This window comes from Pecten maximus, chromosome 16 (genome assembly GCF_902652985.1).
Source record: "Pecten maximus chromosome 16, xPecMax1.1, whole genome shotgun sequence".
NCBI classification, from domain to species: Eukaryota; Metazoa; Mollusca; class Bivalvia; order Pectinida; family Pectinidae; genus Pecten; species Pecten maximus.
The window spans coordinates 26,509,655-26,533,739 of NC_047030.1; the positions used below are offsets into that span (position 1 = coordinate 26,509,655).

At 36.4% G+C, this 24,085-nt stretch overlaps 1 protein-coding gene and 1 long non-coding RNA gene across 2 annotated transcripts in view; both read left to right on the forward strand.

Annotated features, from left to right (window-relative positions):
• The window catches only part of LOC117314655, a 94,860-nt gene that overhangs the window by 6,539 nt on the left and 64,236 nt on the right, over positions 1 to 24,085 (forward strand). Inside the window, exons 2-3 of the mRNA XM_033868731.1 lie at positions 14,400 to 14,709; positions 14,970 to 15,148. Coding sequence (XP_033724622.1) covers positions 14,400 to 14,709; positions 14,970 to 15,148 — 489 coding nt within the window. The remainder of the gene's footprint in view (positions 1 to 14,399; positions 14,710 to 14,969; positions 15,149 to 24,085) is intronic.
• Positions 15,164 to 22,854, forward strand: LOC117314656. The gene is made up of 4 exons (XR_004529559.1): positions 15,164 to 17,389; positions 18,627 to 20,404; positions 20,669 to 20,821; positions 22,038 to 22,854. It is a non-coding gene; the product is annotated as an uncharacterized LOC117314656 (long non-coding RNA).

Sequence of the window (24,085 nt, forward strand, 5' to 3'; positions counted from 1 at the left end):
AGCTATGTAAACAGCTCGGCATGAACCGGCGGAATTCTTTGAAATAGACAATCTTAACGAATGAATTATGCTTCTGGTACGTAAAATATACCATCAATACAATATTTACATTGCTTTTTATTTCTTAAAAACATCATTTCCGTGTCAATTCCTTCGTATGACTATGCTAAACCAGCAAGTAATATCAACATCTTTCGCGATGTTTTACGACGATTTGAGTCGTCACAAAGGATGGAAGGCATGTTAATTGTGATGTTTGTAGTCGTCATGAAGGATACAAGAGCACATTTTTGTGACGTCTGTAGTCGTCGTGAGTACGGAAAGAGTTAGTACGTTATTGGCCCTATCTTTCACAATATGGCTTTTTGAGGTAGGGTGAGCTCACCATGCATCGGACACCTCTCTCAGAAGTTGCGCGTTCGTTCCTTCGCTGGTACATTATACCCCATTCCAATACAACACAATAAAGGTGAATGTGTTCCGAATGACTTTTCTACTACATAGAAGCCGAATGAGACAAGAGTGTGTACGAAAGACGTCTTATATATACGCTAGGTATACCATGGATCGGACGGTCTCATACCATACATCGGACAGTCCGATACCATACACCGGACATACGATTATTTCTTTGAATATATTCAATTTAACACCTCAACAATGGCAGAGGTTAATCTAGACCATTTTTCCTACCGAAATTGGGTAGTATTCCCCACTGTGGTGTTTTCCCCTTTGAATAAAAACAAATCCCCCACCAAGAAAAAGTGCCATAAAACAGGGGAAAATTCTCCAAAACGGGGGATATCCCCCAAATTTTGATGAAATATGTAAGAATTATAGCAAATAATAGCTGTCAAATGTTAAAATATAAAGAATAATTCAAGACACTGCCGCCCCTTTATTTCCCCTAAATTTCATAATGGGTAGTATTCCCCAAATCCTAGATTAGCCCCTGAATGGTATAACACACTAAAACATTTATGAACTTCTGTAAGCTCAAACTAGGGACATAAATTTGTATATACTGAAACACAGCAGAACGAAAATCGGCAACCATTACTCATTCTACAAACACAAAGAATACTTGAATGAAGTTACCTTACCTTAAAGTTAAGTTGTCATAATCACATGATTAATTTTTGGATGCATATCCGATTTAAAAAAATTAATTGGAAGTTTCAAATTCATTTTACCGTTTGTATTATAATGTAAAAAGACAGGGTGTCATCAATATTTAGGTTTCATAAAAAATAAATAAGACACGGTATTTAATCCGGTTCCAATTTCGTAATTTATTTTGCTGTTGTCGATTTCTTTGCCGCAAGCCGTTTTTTTCCTTTAGTTTTACCAACTTGTTGTTTTCCGCGAATTTTTTCCACTGTAGCCTTAAATGACAAGCCTCTTTTCTGGGCAAGAGTCGCTGCCACTCTCTTGAAATTTAGCTTGCTAAAGCCAATCCCCATTTGGGATCGCTTTGTTGCTGTATCAATTAAAAACTGTTCATCTTCCTTTGGAAGCATAGGCGCTTTGCCATTTACGGCACATTCATCAATGTGCCCACTTAAGATCCTGTCCCCAAGACTAGATTTGGCGACATTATATATGGCCGCAGCCCGCCTTACACTACTCCCGCCAAACTTCACCTCGTGAACGGCGGCACTCATGGCTTCCGCCGTCTAATGGTTCTTTTTGGGTCCCATTCTATCAAATTAAAATAAAACACAGTATCTATACTTAAATTGAATTATACTATTTAACCCTTTGCCACATGTAAGCGCCTCTGGACGCCTTTACCCTTTGCCACATGTAAGCGCTTCTCGACGCCTCTGCATTATCTCCATGTAAGCGCTTCTCGACGCCTCTACGTTATCTCAATGTAAGCGCCTCTCGACGCCATGCCGGTTCGGTAAACTTAGACATGGAAAATCCCGTGATTGAGAGCGACACCTATCTGGAAATCCCTGATACTATTTTAAGAAGATATCAATGCATCGACCAATCAGATTTGTACACGTCATTCATACGAAAGTTTTTGAATAAATTAACCTAGAAAGTGTGAGTCATGAGTGTAGAAAAGTGTGACAACAACGAGGCGTGATGGCGGCTGTGGCTACGATTTTGCACGACGATGATAATTTAGAGTTCGATGGCTTTGGACCTGAATACATTTAGTCAGATATTGATCTTAACGATGTTCTAAATGAACTGTCAACAGATAACGAGTCCGAAAATGAGGACGAACGCCGACTAGTTGTACCGCCGCCATTAGGTAATGTTGACCGAGATTTTTCGCCGATCACAGTAAATGATTTTGTTAGGGAAACGGGGCCAGTACTTCCAGAAACTTTTGATGTTGATACTGCAAGTCCCATTGATTATTTCTACCTTTTCTTCAATGAGAATCAGTTTTCCACCATAGCTCGACACACTAATAACTACGCTCGCTGGCATTTGAAAAACGAAGGTAGATTTGACCCAAAATGGTCGGATACACATTCCTTCGTCGCGACATCGGATATAAAATATTCTAGGCTTAAGCCTGAACTGTTGAAATATTCTTGTGAAAACTTTGAAAATTCAGTTTGTTTCATTTGGGAGTTAATGTTGAATCATTTCATGTACAGGAATTCAATGAATTATAAATTACATTGTCAAAATATTTTGAAATTTGTCTGTTCTGTTTGTATACAGCTTATTTCGTGGTTATGTGTTGTTGGTTTTATAAAGAAAATAGCACAGAATTAAAATTTAAGAAATTCTGAACATAATTGTAACTTACTAAAAATGTCTAAAACAACTATTTCACTTTCAAAATTAGGTTTAGAAAAATTAATCAAAACAAAGCTTAATTTCTCAAAAACTGCCATTGAGATGGTGTATGTATATTTCAGTCAGCGCAATAATGTTACATTGCAACAATGTATCTTTGCACTATTGGCACAGAGTGCTGAAGTGTTATAACCTGCATGTGGCAAAGGGTTAATACAAATTTAATTAATCAAGATTCAATCAGCTGACATTTACAAATTGATTTAACATGTTCAACGTCTTTGTCCTCTGCCTTAAACCCAATGTTACACCTCTGCATTGGACCACTATGCTTCTTGAATTTGCTCCAAGGCTTGTCTTTTGCTTTTAACCCTTTGCCACATGCAGGTTATAACACTTCAGCACTCTGTGATGCGAAAAATCTCGGTCAACATTACGTAATGGCGGCAGTACAACAAGTCGCCGTTCGTCCTCATTTTCGGACTCGTTATCTGTTGACAGTTCATTTAGAACATCGTTAAGATCAATATCTGACTCAATGTATTCAGGTCCAAAGCCATCAAACTCTTAATTATCATCATCGTCGTCAAAAACGTCGCGCAAAATCGTAGCCACAGCCGCCATCACGCCTCGTTGTTGTCATACTTTTCTACACTCATGACTCGCACTTTCTAGGTTAATTTGAATACACTTTCTAGGTTAATTTATTCAAAAACTTTCGTATGAATGACGTGTACAAATCTGATTGGTCGATGCATTGATGTCTTCTTAAAATAGTATCAGGGATTTCCAGATAGGTGTCGCTCTCAATCACGGGATTTTCCATGTCTAAGTTTACTGAACCGGCATGGCGTCGAGAGGCGCTTACATTGAGATAACGTAGAGGCGTCGAGAAGCGCTTATATGGAGATAATGCAAAGGCGTCGAGAAGCACTTACATGTGGCAAGGGGTAAAGGCGTCCAGAGGCGCTTACATGTGGCAAAGGGTTAATTAACCCTGGTCCAAAGTTGAAGAATTTTAAGGTTTGATAAATAAATTTCCATGATAAAGAATCAAATGCTTTCTCAAAATCTATAAATAAAGCCATCCCTGGAATTTTGTTTTTTTCAGTATAACTCATAATATCGTATAACATTCTAGTGTTTTCTCCAATGAATCTGTTTTTCATAAAACCTGTCTGGTTTTCATGGATAAGATGATCAAGAGTTTGTTTTATTCTGTTAGCAATACATCCTGAGAGTATCTTATATGAGGTGTTAACCCTTTGCCACATGCAGGTCATAACACTTCAGCACTCTGTGCCAATAGTGCAAAGATACATTGTTGCAATGCAACATTATTGCGCTGACTGAAATATACATACACCATCTCAATGGCAGTTTTTGAGAAATTAAGTTTTGTTTTGATTAATTTTTCTAAACCTAATTTTGAAAGTGAAATAGTTGTTTTAGACATTTTTAGTAAGTTAGAATTATGTTCAGAATTTCTTAAATTTTAATTCTGTGCTATTTTCTTTATAAAACCAACAACACATAACCACGAAATCAGCTGTATACAAACAGAACAGAAAAATTTCAAAATATTTTGACAATGTAATTTATATTTCATTGAATTCCTGTACATGAAATGATTCAACATTAACTCCCAAATGAAACAAACTGAATTTTCAAAGTTTTCACAAGAATATTTCAACAGTTCAGGCTTAAGCCTAGAATATTTTATATCCGATGTCGCGACGAAGGAATGTGTATCCGACCATTTTGGGTCAAATCTACCTTCGTTTTTCAAATGCCAGCGAGCGTAGTTATTAGTGTGTCGAGCTATGGTGGAAAACTGATTCTCATTGAAGAAAAGGTAGAAATAATCAATGGAACTTGCAGTATCAACATCAAAAGTTTCTGGAAGTACTGGCCCCGTTTCCCTAACAAAATCATTTACTGTGATCGGCGAAAAATCTCGGTCAACATTACCTAATGGCGGCGGTACAACTAGTCGCCGTTCGTCCTCATTTTCGGACTCGTTATCTGTTGACAGTTCATTTAGAACATCGTTAAGATCAATATCTGACTAAATGTATTCAGGTCCAAAGCCATCGAACTCTAAATTATCATCATCGTCATCAAAAATGTCGCGCAAAATCGTAGCCACAGCCGCCATCACGCCTCGTTGTTGTCACACTTTTCTACACTCATGACTAACACTTTCTAGGTTAATTTATTCAAAAACTTTCGTATGAATGACGTGTACAAATCTGATTGGTCGATGCATTGATATCTTCTTAAAATAGTATCAGGGATTTCCAGATAGGTGTCGCTCTCAATCACGGGATTTTCCATGTCTAAGTTTACCGAACCGGCATGGCGTCGAGAGGCGCTTACATTGAGATAACGTAGAGGCGTCGAGAAGCGCTTACATGGAGATAATGCAGAGGCGTCGAGAAGCGCTTACATGTGGCAAGGGGTAAAGGCGTCCAGAGGCGCTTACATGTGGCAAAGGGTTAAGCAAAGATATGGGCCTCCAGTTCTTTAAAAATTCCCTCGGTTTATTAGCTTTGGGGAGAAGAGTCACAACACCTTGCCTTTGGGTCCAGGACAAGGACTGACTTTGGAAAGCATACTTTACAGAGGAGAAAACAACCTTTCCTAGATCTTTCCAAAAAAATTTGAAGAATTCAGCAGGGAAACCGTCAGGACCAGGACTTTTGTCATTATTCATTCTTTTAAGTGATTGAAGTACCTCATCTATTGAGATGTTTTGTTCTAATTCCTCTCTCATTTCTTCATTTAGTTTTGGTACTTCAGCATTAATAAAAAATTCATCCAAATCTACATCATCTAAGCTATCATCCCTATCCCTATATAGGTCGGAATAAAATTTCTTTATTTCTTGAAGTAAATCTTTCTGGTCAGTTATCTCTGTATTAGAGCTATCTTTCAGTTTTGTTATTGTTTTATTGACATAATGTCTCTTTTCCAAGTTACTAAAGTATTTACTTGGCTTTTCACCGTCCTCTATCCATTTAGCTTTTGCTCGAATCATCAATCCTTTCATATATTCTTTTCTATATAACTCCTGCTCAATTTTTTTCTCTTTTAACATATCAGAAAAAATTTCAGATTCAGGGGATTCTTCAGTTAGTAGTTGAAGAGAATTTATATGCTCTACCAGATAAGTTTGCTTTTTAATTTTATTGCGTTTCACTTCTGCAGAATAGCTTATAGTCATTCCTCTAATTTCTAATAAAAGTGTCTCTAACAATAAATGGTAGTCAATTGTAAATTGTATATCAAGGAAGTCTATTTCCAAAAGCTTACCTCTGTCATAGGGAAAAGCTGCATAACGGCATGTAACTGTTTTGATTATTTCCTGCACCTTTTCTTTGTATTTCCAATCTCTTAGAAGAGTTGTATTGAATTTCCAGAAACCTCTGCCTCTTTCCATTTTTGTAAATTTTATTATTAATTCTACCATAGAGTGATCGGTTCTATAACCTGGTCTTATATCAGAGCTTTCATAAACTGATAATAACATTTGTGATACAAGAAAAAAATCCAGCCTCCCTTTTTTAGTAGGAGCTTTCTTGAACCAAGTGTATCTCTTTAATTTAGGGTGGTTAATACGCCATGGATCACATAGATCAAACTCCTCCATGAGCTTAAACACTTCGCTTCGGGAATTTGGATGATTTATATTCTTATAATTATAGGCATCTATATCCGGATCAAGGATTAAGTTCCAATCACCACAAATTATCAAAAATTCATTATCAAATGTTTGAACAACTTCTCTTATACTTTTAAAGAAAGTTGGGGAGTCTTTGTTAGGGCCGTAAACATTAATTAGAGTAAATGAATATCCAGCAGACTGTACACTCACTGCAATCATGCTGCCATTATCATCTTTTAGGGTATTCGTAACTTTGTAATCAAAATTAGTATTAAAAAGTATGGCTACCCCTCTAGCATTACCTTGAAAATTATTGAAAACAATGTCATAACCCCATTGTTGTCTTATAAACATGCTGTCACTCTCTTTGAAGTGAGTATCTTGTAAACAATATATAGAACTTTTCATTTTCTTTAAATAATTAAAGACATCCCTTCTTTTGTTGACATCGCCCAGGCCCTGACAGTTCATTGAAATAATTTCAACTGCCATAGTAATATGCTAAAAATACATAGACAATTCTGTTTCTCTTACTCATTTCCCTTGAATTTCTCTAAAGTAAATTTGACCTCAATAACATTGGGACAACGTTACATAATGATGGAATGGTCTGTAAATACAAATTGTGTGACAAACATAAAATACATTTACTTAACAAGAAAACTACTGCAACAACCATTACAGGAACATAAACATATAACACAGAAAAAATAATCCTTCCTGAAAACATGGTTAGGATGGACCTATGGCTGCTTCTTTGGGCTGTTATAACTTTTTCACCCTAATACAAAGTAATACAATCAATGGTTGCCTACGCAGTAATTGCATTATATAATACAATGAAATGGAAATGAAGTATATTACTTAAATTCAACTTACTTTATAGGTGATTAACATCAATTATTCATATATATGTTTGTAATAATTATTATCATCCATGAAAGTGTAAACATTGCCAATCTCTCCAGCATTTCCATTCTTGATATATCATAATCAATGATTGTATACACATTGTTAGAAAATAACACTCCCTCATTCACTTGATTCTTTATATAATTATTACACTATTTAGAACACAACTAATTGATGCTAAACCGATTTTGAAGACTGCTCTTGCTGACCCGCTATTAAAACATGTACATGTGTTGATTGTGATGGCTGATGAACGATACCATCTATTCTAAAAAAACAAAGATATTCTTATTTTTCATTCGAATCGGCTCTCCAGCTAAATCTACTGAATATAAACTTGTCATTAAATAGAGCTCGTTCGTTGATTGTAACAGTAAACACTAGAAAAGATAAACCATGTGCGTATTTAAAATGTGCACTTAACAAGGAGCAAGAATAATGCTCTAACATATTTACAGTACCTTGTCCTTTATTGTCGGGTTATATTATAATGTCCAAAATTCCTGGTCTCAAATTTACCGGAAACACGTGCGAGTGTTGTTGTCAATCGCGGTCACCACTGCGTTTGGTCTCAAATTTATAAACTGACTTGGTTCAATGAAAGAAACGAAACGAAAAAGTTAATGTCGCTCCCATCTTTCCGCTCTGGACTTTTTCACCTCCAACCAAACGTCAGGTATCTGGATGTTTTCACGAATCCTCGTCCAGGTACCTGTATGTTCTTGTCTAATCTTGTAGGCCTTGGACGCCAAGCGAGCACGTTTTATTTTAAGTCGTTGACACAGATCTGTTCGGACCGACATTTTTGTCCCTTTCAAGTTTGGTGCCGATGAAAAGATTAACTGCCTTTCTTCCCAATATACAAATTTAGCAATCATCGGGGGATGTCCGGTCTGTGACCCCTTCCCTCTAACGTTAGGTAAAACATGAGCATTCGCGATATGTATATTCTTCGCTACAGACTCCCCGATCTTTAATTCATTTACAAAGAACTGCCTCAGGGTAAAATAAACACCTTTGCCTGGAATTTGGGGAACCCCATAGAATAGTAAATTGTACTTCCTTCCGTGACATTCAAGTTTTTCAAGAGAGTTTGTTGCTACCGAAACCTCATCTGTTACACCAGAAACGTGAACACTTCTCAGTTCGTTGATTGAATCCTCTGCCGCGGACAACCTCGTTGTAACCTCGGTGATCTCCTCACCACGTGCTCTGAATTTAGATTTCAATTCCTCTAGATCCCTCGACACAACAGCGATTTCGTTCTTAAAAAGAACCGATTGTTCAGTAAACTTCGAATTAATATTTTTTGTTATTTTTCTCTCCATCTGTACTATAAGGTCTTTTAATTCGTCTGTCGGTGAAAGTGTACTGGCTGCCATATTTGATTCACTAACCTGAGGCTGATCTTGTCCAGACGGTTCGCTACTGAAATCTCGTATGTCTTGCAAACCTTTATTGTTCTTCCTCTGTGATTTTTTTGCTTGTTTAGTCTGCATCTTTTTGGTTGATTTAGGTGCCATGATATGCTTTCAAAAAAAACCCAGCCATATTTCCTTGCCTCAGCCGACGTTAAGCATGTTTCTCCATTGCCATCTCAACCGGAAGTAAAATTAAGAATTGTTATCTCTTTTATCTGATATATTTCAATCCTTTTCCATTGATTAGTTTCCCGAAATATAAGAATATATGCACAGTAACAAAAACATGAAGTCGTTTTGTTCTTCATTTTCATTTGATAAAATGCCATTGCAGAAATATATGCAATATCGCTTGTAATTAGCTATGGAAAATTATACAAGTATTATCAGAAGAATGAGCAAATAATTTTCTATGTGTATGTAAAATTTCAATAAATTCCAGTGAAAAGCAAACTCATGAAAGTTATTGAAAATTTGTCAAAATGCATGAAATATATATTGAAACCATTGTGTCCGCACATGTATATGCCAAGATACAGATAATGGGTCAAAACTTTCTCAGAGTTCTATCAGAAAAACTCCGCTCAAGTAGTAATATATTCTTCTTTCTGATAATTCATCAGCAGAAAGCTCATTGATTATTCTTTTTCAATTTAACCTGTTATTTTCATTTACATTACATATAATATTTAAAATTTCCTTATCTGTTTTATGTGAAATATTACTTAATTAAAATCTAATCGATATCAAATAATAAGCTTACTGTACCTAATGAAATCAGCTGATGCAACTTTCTTCTGACAACGCAAAAAATCTGTTTAAAAACACAGGTGGCTGGTTACATTTTATAATTGTACAATAATTTTAAAACACGAAAATTTATATCAGGCAGAGGTTAATCATTTGTAGTTGGCGATGATCATGCATGTTTACAACTTTCCATTGACTAAATCCGACTTAATATATTTTCTAGTTTTATTGGACGGCACACATGTTGGTCTATTTATAGAACTTTCTGAAGTGTCAGACCTGTTGTTTGAAATAATAATGCTGTTAACCCTTTGCCACATGTAAGCGCCTCTGGACGCCTTTACCCCTTGCCACATGTAAGCGCTTCTCGACGCATCTGCATTATCTCCATGTAAGCGCTTCTCGACGCCTCTACGTTATCTCAATGTAAGCGCCTCTCGACGCCATGCCGGTTCGGTAAACTTAGACATGGAAAATCCCGTGATTGAGAGCGACACCTATCTGGAAATCCCTGATACTATTTTAAGAAGATATCAATGCATCGACCAATCAGATTTGTACACGTCATTCATACAAAAGTTTTTGAATAAATTAACCTAGAAAGTGTGAGTCATGAGTGTAGAAAAGTGTCACAACAACCGGGGTAATGGCGTCTGTCGCTACAATATTGCGGGACATATTTGAGGACGATGATGAGGATTTAGAATTTGATGGTTTCGGGCCCGAAGACATCGAGTCTGATATTGACTTAAACGATGTTCTTAACGAACTGTCAACTGACGATGAGTCAGAGAATGAGGATGAACCGCGACCAGGTACTAATGTACTGCCGCCATTAGGTAGGCCTAATGTTGACGATCCTGAATGGTCGCGAGATTTTTCCCCCATCACTGTTAATGCTTTTGTTAGGGAAACGGGACCTATACTACCAGAAAACTTCGATGTTAATTCTGCAAGTCCCATTGACTATTTCCATATATTCTTCAATGAAAATCAGTTTTCTGCCATCGCTAGGCACACAAACAACTACGCTCGCTGGCGTTTAGAAACCGAAAATAGAGGTGACCCAAAATGGTCGGACACCAATTCGGCCGAAATAAAAGCGTTTATCGGCATAAACGTACTGATGGGTATACAATATATGCCAGAAACGGACATGTATTGGTCAAGTGACGATTACCTAGGAAATATTGGAGTAAAAAATGTCATGCCATGCAATAGATTCCAAAAACTTTCACAGTATTTTCATGTATCAGACAGGGAAAATGAACCAGTTCGTGGTCATGAAAATTATGACAAATTGTATAAAGTCAGAGAGACAATTGACCATGTCTCAAAAACTTTTCTGGACAGATACAGACATTCATGTAATATTTCTGTGGATGAAGCCATGGTGAAGTACACTGGTCGATTGTCATTTCGTCAATACATGCCCGCTAAACCCATCAAGCGCGGTATTAAGATTTGGATGCGGTGTGATGCTGAAACTGCTTACCTCTCTCGCTTTCAGATATATTTGGGGAAAAAAGAGGGTGGTGTGGAACATGGCCTTGGATATAATGTAGTCACAAGCTTATGTGATGACATACATTACCACAATCACCATGTCTACTTTGACAATTATTTCACTGGAGTGAAATTATTGGAGGATTTACATGATCATGGCATATATGCATGTGGTACTTGTCGTTCTAATCGTTCTGGGTTTCCAAAAGAATTTAAGAAACCGGGATAAATGAACAGGGGGGAATACAAAGTTTTGCAAAAGGGCGAGTCAAATTTGGTAGCCACAGTTTGGAAGGACAAAAAGCCTGTCTTCAACTTGTCTACCCTCAGTGATCCTGAAGGGGAAGTTAGGGCAGCGCGTCGAGCTGGTGCAAATGTCCTGGATCTTCCACAGCCTCTGACTGTGTATTCTTACAATAAATACATGGGTGGTGTTGACCGGCATGACCAGTTGAGAATGGCGTATGATGTTGGCCGGGCATCAAAGAGATGGTGGCGATATATCTTTTGGTTCTTGGTCAATTGTGCTATTGTCAACTCGTTTATTGTCTACAAAATGGTGTCAAAGCGTCAGACCAAAAGGAAAAGATATCGCCACCTTGACTTTAGGAATGAGTTGGTCAGGGACCTGATAGGTGGTTACACAACCCGCAAACGCCAATCTCAACAAATGGATAACCCAGGCATTGTCCTGCAAGAAAATGTAGGTGGTCACATAAATTCCCGTCTTCCTGGCCCTAAACGCAGATGTCGTTTTCATCTTACTGCCCACAAGCAAAGAAAAGAAACTGTTTATGGATGTGTAGTGTGTGGTGTCCACCTCTGTAAAGATGGGTGCCACAATCAGTTCCATGTTCAGTAACATTTCAGTAACATTTCAAATTCAGAAACACTTTGTCGCAACATTGGATATAGGCAAGCGCTTAAGCCTGAACTATTGATTCAGTTTGTTTCATTTGGAATTTAATGTTTAATCATTTCATGTGCATTATTTCATTGAATTTTAAACTGTTTATGGATGTGTAGTGTGTGGTGTCCACCTCTGTAAAGATGGGTACCATAATCAGTTCTGTGTTTGAAGTAACATATTCAGAGACACATTCTTTTCGCGACATCGGATATAGGCTAAAGCCTGAACTGTTCAAAAATTTGGATATCCAATCTGTTTCATTTTGGAGTTAACATTAAATCATTTCATGTACAGGAATTCATTGAATTATAAATTACATTGCCAAAATATTTTGAAATTTGTCTATTCTGTTCGTATACAGCTGATTTCATGATTATTTATTGTTGGTTTTATGAAGAAAAGAGCACATAATTAAAATCTAAGAAATTCTTAACATAATTGTAACTTACCAAAAATGTCTAAAACAACTATTTCACTTTCAAAATTAGGTTTAGAAAAATTATTCAAAACAAAGCTTAATTTCTCAAAAACTGCCATTGAGATGGTGTATGTACATTTCAGTCAGCGCAACAATGTTGCATTGCAACAATGTATCTTTGCACCATCAGCACAGAGTGCTGAAGTGTTATAACCTGCATGTGGCAAAGGGTTAATGTTGCCTTGAAGGCATATCGACACAGAATTGAAAAGACAGTTGCCATTTCCAAGCAACTTGTATGCCTTGAAAGACCCTTTAACTTGTCTGTCATTTGGAAGTAGCGAGATGCTGAACTCGTCAACTTCCATTTTCGTATCAATGAACACAAATGTAGGGGAATTCCCATTGGGAAATATCTGCTGGTCTTGATCGCCTGTACGTTTACATCGAAGGGGCGAAAAAAGACACAGACCTCGTCAGCATTTTTTCTGTGACTTCCGATGTTTAAACTTAGCGTGAAAAGCAGTGAATCCAGTCGAATACTTATTATTACTTCTTAAATATGATCGTGGACTACTTCCAAGAGATTTAATGTTCTATTGAAGTGAAAAATGCTTTCGCAAAAGTAGCTAAACAGTCTTTATTTACTTTCGCAAATAAGGATGTAGTTTCGTTAATAACGAAAATGCGAACAGCTAGCGTGAGCACAGACAAGATTTATAACTACAGGAATGAATGCTTGAGATTATTTCCTGATTTTTTTTATCGTTTTTTTTGGGCATGTATTTAATCTTTTTTTATTGGTCCGAAATGAATTTTTTCCGACGGTGTTTGGCACTCACTGCTATGTCCCACATCACCCTCTTTTCCCCCAAATAAATCTGAAAGCAAGAGAGGTAAGCTGTTTCTGCATCACACTGCATCCAAATCTTAAGATACTGTTAGTAATTTTGAGATTTGCTCCACATTTTTTTGCAACTATCGATAAGACTTTAACGTTCGACAAATAACAAAAATGTAAATATCCGATAATAAATGTAGAAAATATTATAGGACTAGACTGACCCCCAGGGGATGATATGGGCAGGGCTAAAAAGGGTCAAATTGACAGAAATTTCAAAAATCTTCTTCTGAAGACCCTAATAAGGTAGAATCAAATACTCGTACATGGAAGGGTCTCGAGTCGCTTTACCAAATTCAATATTGTGAATTTCATGACCCTGAGGTCTCTGGTTTGCTACTAGGGAGGGAGTAAACTTTATTATTGTAATGACAGTTAAATGTTGGATTTCTATTTGAATTCTTAACTAGGTTAACATTATCACATGGGATTGACAGCTGGTATGCACATGTTGGCCCAGACTGACCCCTTGGACTTAAGTTTGGTTTATAGGTTTATTTTGTTGAACATCCTATTAACTGCCAGGGTCATTTTACTCTTAGCACGCTGAGAACCAAATTATCTCTCCTTATACCTGGTCACTAAGTAGTGTTGTTATTATGTTTTTAACAACTTTTGATGCATATATGAAGTCTGTATGATTTTATATGAATTTAAATAAAAAAAAAAAATATGCAAAAGTCTCAACATTACTTAATGACCAGTTCGCAAGGGTGATCACCATACCAATGAGCAGAATAAATACTTCCAGGTTGTCTTTGCCGCAGTTGTTGCCTCGTGGCTCACTGTCGCTGCTAAAATGATTTTAAATCACATCGCTTTGGATGTCTGGAACTCCCTGATTGGAAAAACCATCAAATCTGTTGGAATCTGACTCATCTGATTTGAATATTGCCTGAATTTTCTCGTTGGAATTTGTTCCTGCTCTGCCGCCATTATGTTACTAGCCACGCTTTCTAAAAGTTGACACTTTCGTTTTTATTGTTCTTATATGAGAATACCTGAAACAAGTTTGCCTTGTGTCTTATAGCAGAATATTTCAGCGGGGTATACTTGATGTGCAAGAGGATTTGTAATGCTTGCAATTAATGCTTTGTGGTTGTATTTTGTTTTCAAGATTTTTTTTTCTCAATTTATTTTCCTAGGCCTACTGGAAGCAGCTGTTACAGTTGAGCTTGACCCATCTTATTCACCGGGTGCAGTCCCAGCCAGTGATGCAGACAGAATCTATCATTCAGCATTGTATCATCCGATGAGTAAACCTATTTTGGCCTACCTAAAGGTGGATGGTGTTGTGAAGAAGGACTTCTCTGGCAATTGCAACATAACATCTGTTGACATATATGCATACAACTCAACAGGCGGTGTGACAGATACGTGGCAAAGTTCTGGTGGACAGCTCTGTCAGTATGTCAACAGATATCCCTACCCAAAAAGTTACGATCCAGCCTTCAGGTCAGTTAGAGAGCTCAGATTAAAATGCAAAACAGCTATAACCAACATAGCTTTAGGAAAGAATATAAATTTTCTTGATATTTTACCCTTAGACATTGATCTCATTGGTATTGTTATGCAATCTTGTCTTGGGCATACATAAAAAACTAAAACTTTTAAACAGATCAACACACATTTTTGATTCATTTGATAAATGTTACATGGAAAGTGTATAATATTGGGTTGATATAACATCCCAGAGTAAATTTTTTTCATTTCAGTTGGATTTGTGGTGATAGTACAACTTTAGTTGATGTGCCTGTGTACGCTGGAGAATTGAGGGCAGATGCTCTTTACCATGCTCATACAACACTCCCTCCCAGGGAACGTGCTATACAGTTTTCTGTAGAGTATGATGGCCAAGTTTACCAAGTCATTACAGATCCTATCGAAGTTACAGGTAAGACATACTAGATGTTTATGAAATTGTTATAATTTGGGATTCTGTTACAGTATTGATTCAGGGATCATTTCGGAGGGGCCATTGGCCCACAATATATCGTGAATGACCCAGAAAAAATCCTTTTAATTTCTATATATGGCCCATAGATTATATATTACACATAGTTCTTTTTCTTGAAAATGATCCTATATATTACACATAGTTCTTTTTCTTGAAAATGATCCATTCATTTTTTAATCAGAGAAAATCCCTGGTAATGAGATTTACAGTAGATATGTGCTGTGCAAGACCTATTCTGACTGGCAGGATTTTTAGCTGGGTTTGTAAAAATGGGCAATTCTGCTAGTCATTGGTATCTCTTAATAAAAATACTTGTGGTATGATTGGTAAAACAATATCATTTGTGGAAATTGTGAAAAAAAAAAAAAAAAAAAGAGGCTTAAATCCAGGATTTTATTTTTGTACTATGTATCTAAAATTCCATGTTATTTAGGTTTTGTTGAGCTATATGTCACACAATGCTTCTGACTGAACGAGACATGTAGTAAGGGGGCCAAGAAGACAGCATAATGGATATGAAAACGAAAAACATCTGGAACAGTTGTTCATTCAAAAGGGAAAATGTCATGAAATGCAGAATTTGCAGAGCATGCTTGTAAAAGGCAAATTAACTTTGAACATCAATACATATTGTTAACAGGTTATTCCAACTTCAAACTTAATACTAAACTGACCAGGAAAATTTAACGGTTACACTGACTTCAATTGAAAAAAGTTGAGGCCTGTGATTAGTCAAAAAAGCAATTTTGACTATGTCTTCCATTTATAGATGTGTGCAAGAATTTGTTAATGGACATATATATAGTGTGTATTGAGTTGGAAATTGAAATTTAATTGAGTTGGTGAAAATTGCTCTGATGATACTTCGTTCATTATGTCAAAAAAAGAGTTATGCAAAGAAAATTCCCTTTTACTGCATCTAACATTGACACCAACTTTTCATAATTAAACAATACTTATTTTCTCAAGTAATTTTATAAGTTTGTCATTGTAGGGTGTCTTGATATTTGATAGTGTTATGTACTGGCTTATCAAACACTTCAAAGACAAATTGGTTTTGAAGTTACAACTTGTACAAATTACAAGATCCTTCATCGTGTCAATGTTGCATTTCATGTTAAAGAAATTTTCCACCAAAACTTAGCTGAAATAGGAAGAAATAAAGTACAGTAGTTAAAATTTTCATTTTTCATTTTGATTGATTAGCTGCATTTAAATTGCTAATCAACTTAAATTTCTTAAAATTTTGTGTATGTAATATTGATACTACAGTATGTAACATTGAAACTATAGTATCATGCAGGGTTTTCCCTGGCACCCTCAAATATAATAAATTTAGGAGTCCTGGGACTCCAATCACATTAATATGTTGTAAACTCTATCAATTTTTGGAGTCCTTTGGCAATTTTAGGAGTCAAAATGCAGGTTTTAGCGAGTCAGGGAAAACCTTGAGTATGTAATATAGATACCATGTTACCAGAACAATATTCGCACACTGTGATCACTTGAGCTCATCAATAAAAAAATGTTAAAAAAGCTAGGTCTGGCATAAAGTTAACCCTAGTCATGCTATGACCGACTATAGTCGGTTCTTCGGGCTCGTGCTGAAACAGACTTTAGTCGGTCTGTGTTACGTAATGTCGCTTCATGTTTTGGGATGCCGATAATATCAAAATTAATCCGAATTGGAAGTAATCTTTTCATCGACAATTTTGTTAGAATGTCAATATAATGTGTGTAAAATGTAAATACCGAACTCGTCAGGGTTTTTAAGAACGGTGCCATAGTTTCTCAACTGACGGCGAATTTCTCGGTTGTGTAGTATTTTTAGCTAAGGAATCCCGCCCGGAAGCAAAGTAATAAAACTTTGAACAAGCGCAGTGCTATCATGACCTCACTTCCGCGCACATGTCGGCAAGTATCAGAACAGGGTGCTCCTGTATTAATCGGTTCTCTGACGATGTTTCGGACTTAATCAGCGACGTTTTGTGCACGTACGTAATATACACATCTAATTTGTAACTACGAATTACATGTGAATGTACAGAATGTTTTATAATGCTGTAAATCGAATCTGTTTCGGTCTCAATTGATACACTAAATGTTGTTACGTCATCGTAATATGTGTACACCGGAGTTACCTGTTTTGACGAATACAAACAAAACTGTAAAATCGTTGTTTATCCCTTTGCCACATGCAGGTTATAACACTTCAGCACTCTGTGCCAATAGTGCAAAGATACATTGTTGCAATGCAACATTATCGCGCTGACTGAAATATACATACACCATCTCAATGGCAGTTTTTGAGAAATCAAGCTTTGTTTTGATTAATTTTTCTAAACCTAATTTTGAAAGTGAAATAGTTGTTTTAGACATTTTTAGTAAGTTAGAATTATGTTAAGAATTTCTTAAATTTTAATTCTGTGCTATTTTCTTTATAAAACCAACAACACATAACCACGAAATCAGCTGTATACAAACAGAACAGACAAATTTCAAAATATTTTGACAATGTAATTTATAATTCATTGAATTCCTTACATGAAATGATTCAACATTAACTCTCAAATGAAGCAAACTGAATTTTTAAAGTTTTCACAAGAGTATTTCAACAGTTCAGGCTTAAGCCTAGAATATTTTATATCCGATGTCGCGACGAAGGAATGTGTATCCGACCATTTTGGGTCAAATCTACCTTCGTTTTTCAAATGCCAGCGAGCGTAGTTATTAGTGTGTCGAGCTATGGTGGAAAACTGATTCTCATTGAAGAAAAGGTAGAAATAATCAATGGGACTTGCAGTATCAACATCAAAAGTTTCTGGAAGTACTGGCCCCGTTTCCCTAACAAAATCATTTACTGTGATCGGCGAAAAATCTCGGTCAACATTACGTAATGGCGGCAGTACAAGTCGCCGTTCGTCCTCATTTTCGGACTCGTTATCTGTTGACAGTTCATTTAGAACATCGTTAAGATCAATATCTGACTCAATGTATTCAGGTCCAAAGCCATCGAACTCTGAATTATCATCATCGTTGTCAAAAACGTCGCGCAAAATCGTAGCCACAGCCGCCATCACGCCTCGTTGTTGTCACACTTTTCTACACTCATGACTCACACTTTCTAGGTTAATTTATTCAAAAACTTTCGTATGAATGACGTGTACAAATCTGATTGGTCGATGCATTGATATCTTCTTAAAATAGTATCAGGGATTTCCAGATAGGTGTCGCTCTCAATCACGGGATTTTCCATGTCTAAGTTTACCGAACCGGCATGGCGTCGAGAGGCGCTTACATTGAGATAACGCAGAGGCGTCGAGAAGCGCTTACATGGAGATAATGCAAAGGCGTCGAGAAGCGCTTACATGTGGCAAGGGGTAAAGGCGTCCAGAGGCGCTTACATGTGGCAAAGGGTTATTCGGATCAAAGATCAAATTAAATGATTGAATTATACAAAGTTGTTATGTTGTTATTTTTCATTCATTGTTTGGGAGTAATTTAATAGGCAAATGGTGTTAAAAATAGCAATAATCGTAGGAGTGATCAGACGGCCGTTTGTTTACAAAATATGGCTGAAGGGGATTCCCTACTCGCGAATGTTTTGCCGGAAAACCGGGATCTTTTTGAGGAAATTTTCCAAAACGATGATAGCGACGAAGAGTTTGAGGGATGGGATATAAATGATGTAGACGAAGAAGATCATCAGAATGGATTTGACGACGAAAGCTGGGTCCAAGGTGGCATACCCCTGTCTGGTAGGACGTTCCTAGGAGATCCTGGTGTGAGGAATCCCCCAGAAGAAGGTGAGACATGGGCATACGTCGACTACGTTCAGAAGATTTTACCTGATGCTATATTGAATATCATTGTCCTTGAGACGAACAGATATGCTGATCAGTATTTACAGGCACATATTGACCTTCCACAACACTCCAGATTGAGAAAATGGGTTCCCACGTCATTGGGGGAGATGAAAGCGTTCTTTGGCATGCTTATTGCAACGGGCCTTCTGAGACAGGCAGACATTCAAGACTATTGGTCCACCAACGAGGTGATAAGTGTACCCTTTTTCCATACTGTTATGTCAAGAGACAGATTTTTAAATATAATGAGTTTTTTTCATCTATCCAATAACAACACTGCTGTGCAGAGAGGCCTTGATGGCTATTCCCCCTTGCAGAAGCTGGACACCATTTGTTCAACTTCTGAGGAATTTCGAGGAGTGCTACAATCCCACAAGGAATGTAGCCATAGATGAGGGCATGATACCTTGGAGGGGTAAACTGAATTTCAGAGTGTATAGTCCAGACAAACCTGTTAAGTATGGGTTGAAGTTGTATATGTTGTGTGACTCTGCCAACGGATACTGCAGTCGTCTGGAGCTATACACAGGCCGTGAGGGTACCCAGCCTGACAGCAGCGGACATGGCACAACGTATGACATTGTCATGCGTTTACTTCAGCCGTACCTCAACAAAGGTTATCACCTATATACAGATAATTACTACAGCAGCCCACAACTGTATTATGACCTTTTTATGAATGCAACACTGGCCTGTGGCACATTGCGATCAAATAGGAGAGGAGTTCCCATGGCACTGAAGAATGCACACCCTGCGAAGGGAGAAATATCAGTTTTTAATAATGGGACTTTGGTTGCATTGAAGTACTCAGACAAGAAAGAAGTTTCCCTTCTGACGACAATTCATGAAGGTATGCAAACATACTTAACACTGTTAATCACATAAGTTTACAGCTGGTATGCAATTTTGAAATGCCTGACCCTCTTTAGGCCTACATTTCACATTTAATGTTTCAACTGATACCAATTTCAATATTATACCTATACCTTATATCGTACTGTACATGTGCTATTTAAAATAACAAGTGTGTTTTATTTAATGATATTAAACCTCCTGGTGATATATATATATATTACATGTAATCTGGGATATATGGCAAATTTAATTAACCTGTCAAAAGTTATTTGTCTGATTTAATCTGTGTTTGTTGACAATGCAATGATTAGGTTTATTATTTTCTGCTTTGATCGAGTATTGTAAGGACATCTATAAATTAAATTATTTCAGGTGTGATGACAGATACTGGGAAGCGCGACAAGGATGGGAACCGAATCCTCAGACCTGACTGTGTGCTTAGCTACAACAAGTACATGGGAGCAGTTGATAGGTAAGAATTATTTATACTTGTAAGCCTATTGGAGTTAAGACTCAGTCATTATTAGTTTTCATATAACATCAATTATAGTATTGAAATTTTTTCAAAAATTCATCTTTGATATTTGAGGAACTATTTGATTATCAATGTCAATAATGAATAGATTGTAGGATTTTTATGTACATTAAAAAAAATAATGTGATCCTTGCAGAATTGGAGCTAAAATCACAGTAATTCTTAAAAGCTTGAATAAAGAACATTCCATTTTATCAACAGATGTGACCAAATGGTTTCGTACAGCGGCTTTGACCGACGCACACTGAAGTGGTGGAAGAAGGTGTTCTTTCATGTCCTGGGAATTGCGGTATTGAACGCCTATGTTATCTACAAAGAAACCACTCGGCGTCCAGTTCTTCACAGGGTATTTAGGTAATGAAATTTGAAATACAACATTGTAAATAAAGATTTTAGAAATCAATAAAGGAAGCAGATTAAACATTCTAATTATAATGATAACTTGGTATGCATGTTTTAAATTGTAATCACAAATTTTATTTCGTAGACAAGTAGCGACATATTATTTATGTATATCTATAGACCAGTGGAATCCTTAATTTTGGTATGGATAATTGTATTGTGAATATGTATTTTAACAATTCAGAAGGAAATAATCCCCTTTTTTGTTTCTAATGACTATTGTCAGAAGCCAGTACCTGAAAGTCATGCCTGTACATTATATAACTTATAAGTATTTACTGAGTGTACATATGTTGCAGTATGTTTTGGTACTAATAATATATAAGCATTATTGTGACTTTAACTCTTTACGTACTCATTCAAATTTCGCGGTCGCTACCGGAAGTGAATGCTGGGTAGGTCCTTTGTGTATTGGAGCATATGGCTATCACATCAGACGTCGATAAAACGATCTTTTACTGATCTTTTACTGTTGTATAATGCTTAATATTAAATGAAGTTTATCATATGGAACAAGTACTGAGTACGGAAACTCTTTTACCCAATTTTTCCTTTAAAATACGGCGAAATCACCAGGCAGAATCGCGGGAAATGACATGTTAATCGGCACATGTGTCACACATGTGCAAGAAATCACGCAGCCAAAACATCGTTTTTTCGGTGTGTAAAAATATTTTACGTATTTCTTACTTATTTTGATGATAAACGTTACTCAATTATATATATATTATCGTTTTTAATTGTTTTATTGTGTTTAACACCTCAACAATCTCGCAGAAAACGAAAGTAAATTTGAGGCCGCCATTTTGTAGCTATGTAAACAGCTCGGCATGAACCGGCGGAATTCTTTGAAATAGACAATCTTAACGAATGAATTATGCTTCTGGTACGTAAAATATACCATCAATACAATATTTACATTGCTTTTTATTTCTTAAAAACATCATTTCCGTGTCAATTCCTTCGTATGACTATGCTAAACCAGCAAGTAATATCAACATCTTTCGCGATGTTTTACGACGATTTGAGTCGTCACAAAGGATGGAAGGCATGTTAATTGTGACGTGTGTAGTCGTCATGAAGGATACAAGAGCACATTTTTGTGACGTCTGTAGTCGTCGTGAGTACGGAAAGAGTTAACAATGAAATTTCAAATTGAAAATTTCAGAAGGGAAGTTGTCCGTCAGCTGGTCATGGAGTCTGATGTCACTGGGCCGGAATCAAGAGGCAGGAAGAGGACAGCAGGAGACAACCTCCAATGATTATCAGCTAGGCATTTTCTCGGTCGTCTTCCTCCAACAGTTACCAAGACAGCAGCGAGAAGGCGATGTGTCGTCTGTGGGCCAGGAGAGGCCGAGGTTTATAGGGCACAGCAACCAGGACTTGAGACACCAAGACGACTCGGCAGGGAAACAACATTCCAATGTAAACAGTGTTGTGTGGCCTTATGTGTGGAGCCTTGTTTTGAACTTTACCACACTAAGGCCGAGTTTGTATTGGCATATAAAAGACTTAAACTTGCCACTCAACCTGGACAAGAAGAGTAGATGGGTCATCAGATTTCCAATCAATGTACTTTGATAAATAATTGATGTATATGCGATATGTATCATTACGCTAGATTATATGCTTTAGTGTAAGCCATTTCTGATGTGTTTATAACCAATGATCCAGTATTCAGATAATACACAAATTATAGACCTGTTGTACATTTATATTTGCATTGTAATACAGCAAATATGTTCAATATAAGTTTTTTTTTTCATTTCCTTTTCATATATCTTTTAACAATGATATTGTAAACTAAACACATCAGAGTATATATTTCAAAAAATGGTTATCTCCCTTGAATTACCTAACATTGTATACTTGGTGAGAGTTGGGGTTTTATTTCAGCTATTTTTTCACTTACATGTGTATGTGAGCATACATGCATAGGAATGTTCAATTAATTGTGGAAAGGTCAACAATAAATTGTGCTCTTTCCTTAAAAACTTGATCTGAAAAAAAGAATATAAAATATTCAAGATTGAAATTCCTTTGGTGTTTATGTTGTCATTTTTGCATATAGCATGAGGTTGTAAAATCATCATGAATTCACTCAAAATGGTTTCCAACATTTAGATAACATACTCAAGAATGTTTTGAGATCAATTTAATTTTTTTTTTTTCTTTTTTTTTTTTTCAACAATTCAGCACTGAGTGCCCCTGTAATAGCAAACAATGCAGCATGACTAGGGTTAATAGAGTAATGGAGGGTATTAACGTCAGTTGTTGTAGTTTTCATTAAACAAATATATTAGTATTCGTTTTGGGAATGTTCCTGGCCTTATTTCATTGAAACAAAGTCTCCAAATAGATAATATTAACGTTTAAATATTTTAATAATCTTCACATCATAATTTTCTGATGATCTTGCATCACTATTAGGGTTACATCATCCTGTCAATATCCAAATCTCAAAGCAAACATTGGAATGTTTGTGATATATATATGTGAAGTTCTGCAGTGTCTGCTAAGTTGACCTGCGTTCTATGTACATCTGGCTTCTTAAATGCTGTAAATGGGCCTGACAATAACTGTTGCATTGTCATTTGGTACACTTGGAGGCAGTTATCATCTGTTTTACATAATTAAAATGAATAATCTTGTCTTTTAGAAGACCCAATTGTTTGTTCTAAATTTAAAATTCAATTTTAAAAGATCAGATTTGTTTCTTCCAAGTTTTATCTGATATTTATAGATACCGTAATTGTATTATCATACGTTACATTGTGTAATTTGATGCTTGATGAAACCTCGGGCAGCACATGTAAAAACCCGAAACATTTCCGATGATGAAACTTGCCCGGATGGCTTATTTATTTGTAAAAAGTTTAAATGCATATTTTGTTTTATCAATGAATGATCTTAAATCATAGACATGATATTTTATGTTTGTTACAAGAAACATTTCAAAACTCATGAAAATATTGACGGTGATGAAAATTGTCCTCACTTGATGATAACTGCCTCTGTTCGACCGAAAATACAAATAAAGTATGCTCCCTCATGTAAGTGACAAACACTCAATGAGTCAGACACACTCACACAGGTAAACACAACACTAGCCTTAATTGAACCTACAACAGTTTTTTAGGTCACCTGAGACAAAGTCTCAAGTGACCTATTCTTATCGCCTTTTGTCCGTCGTCGTGCGTCGTCCGTCTGTAAACA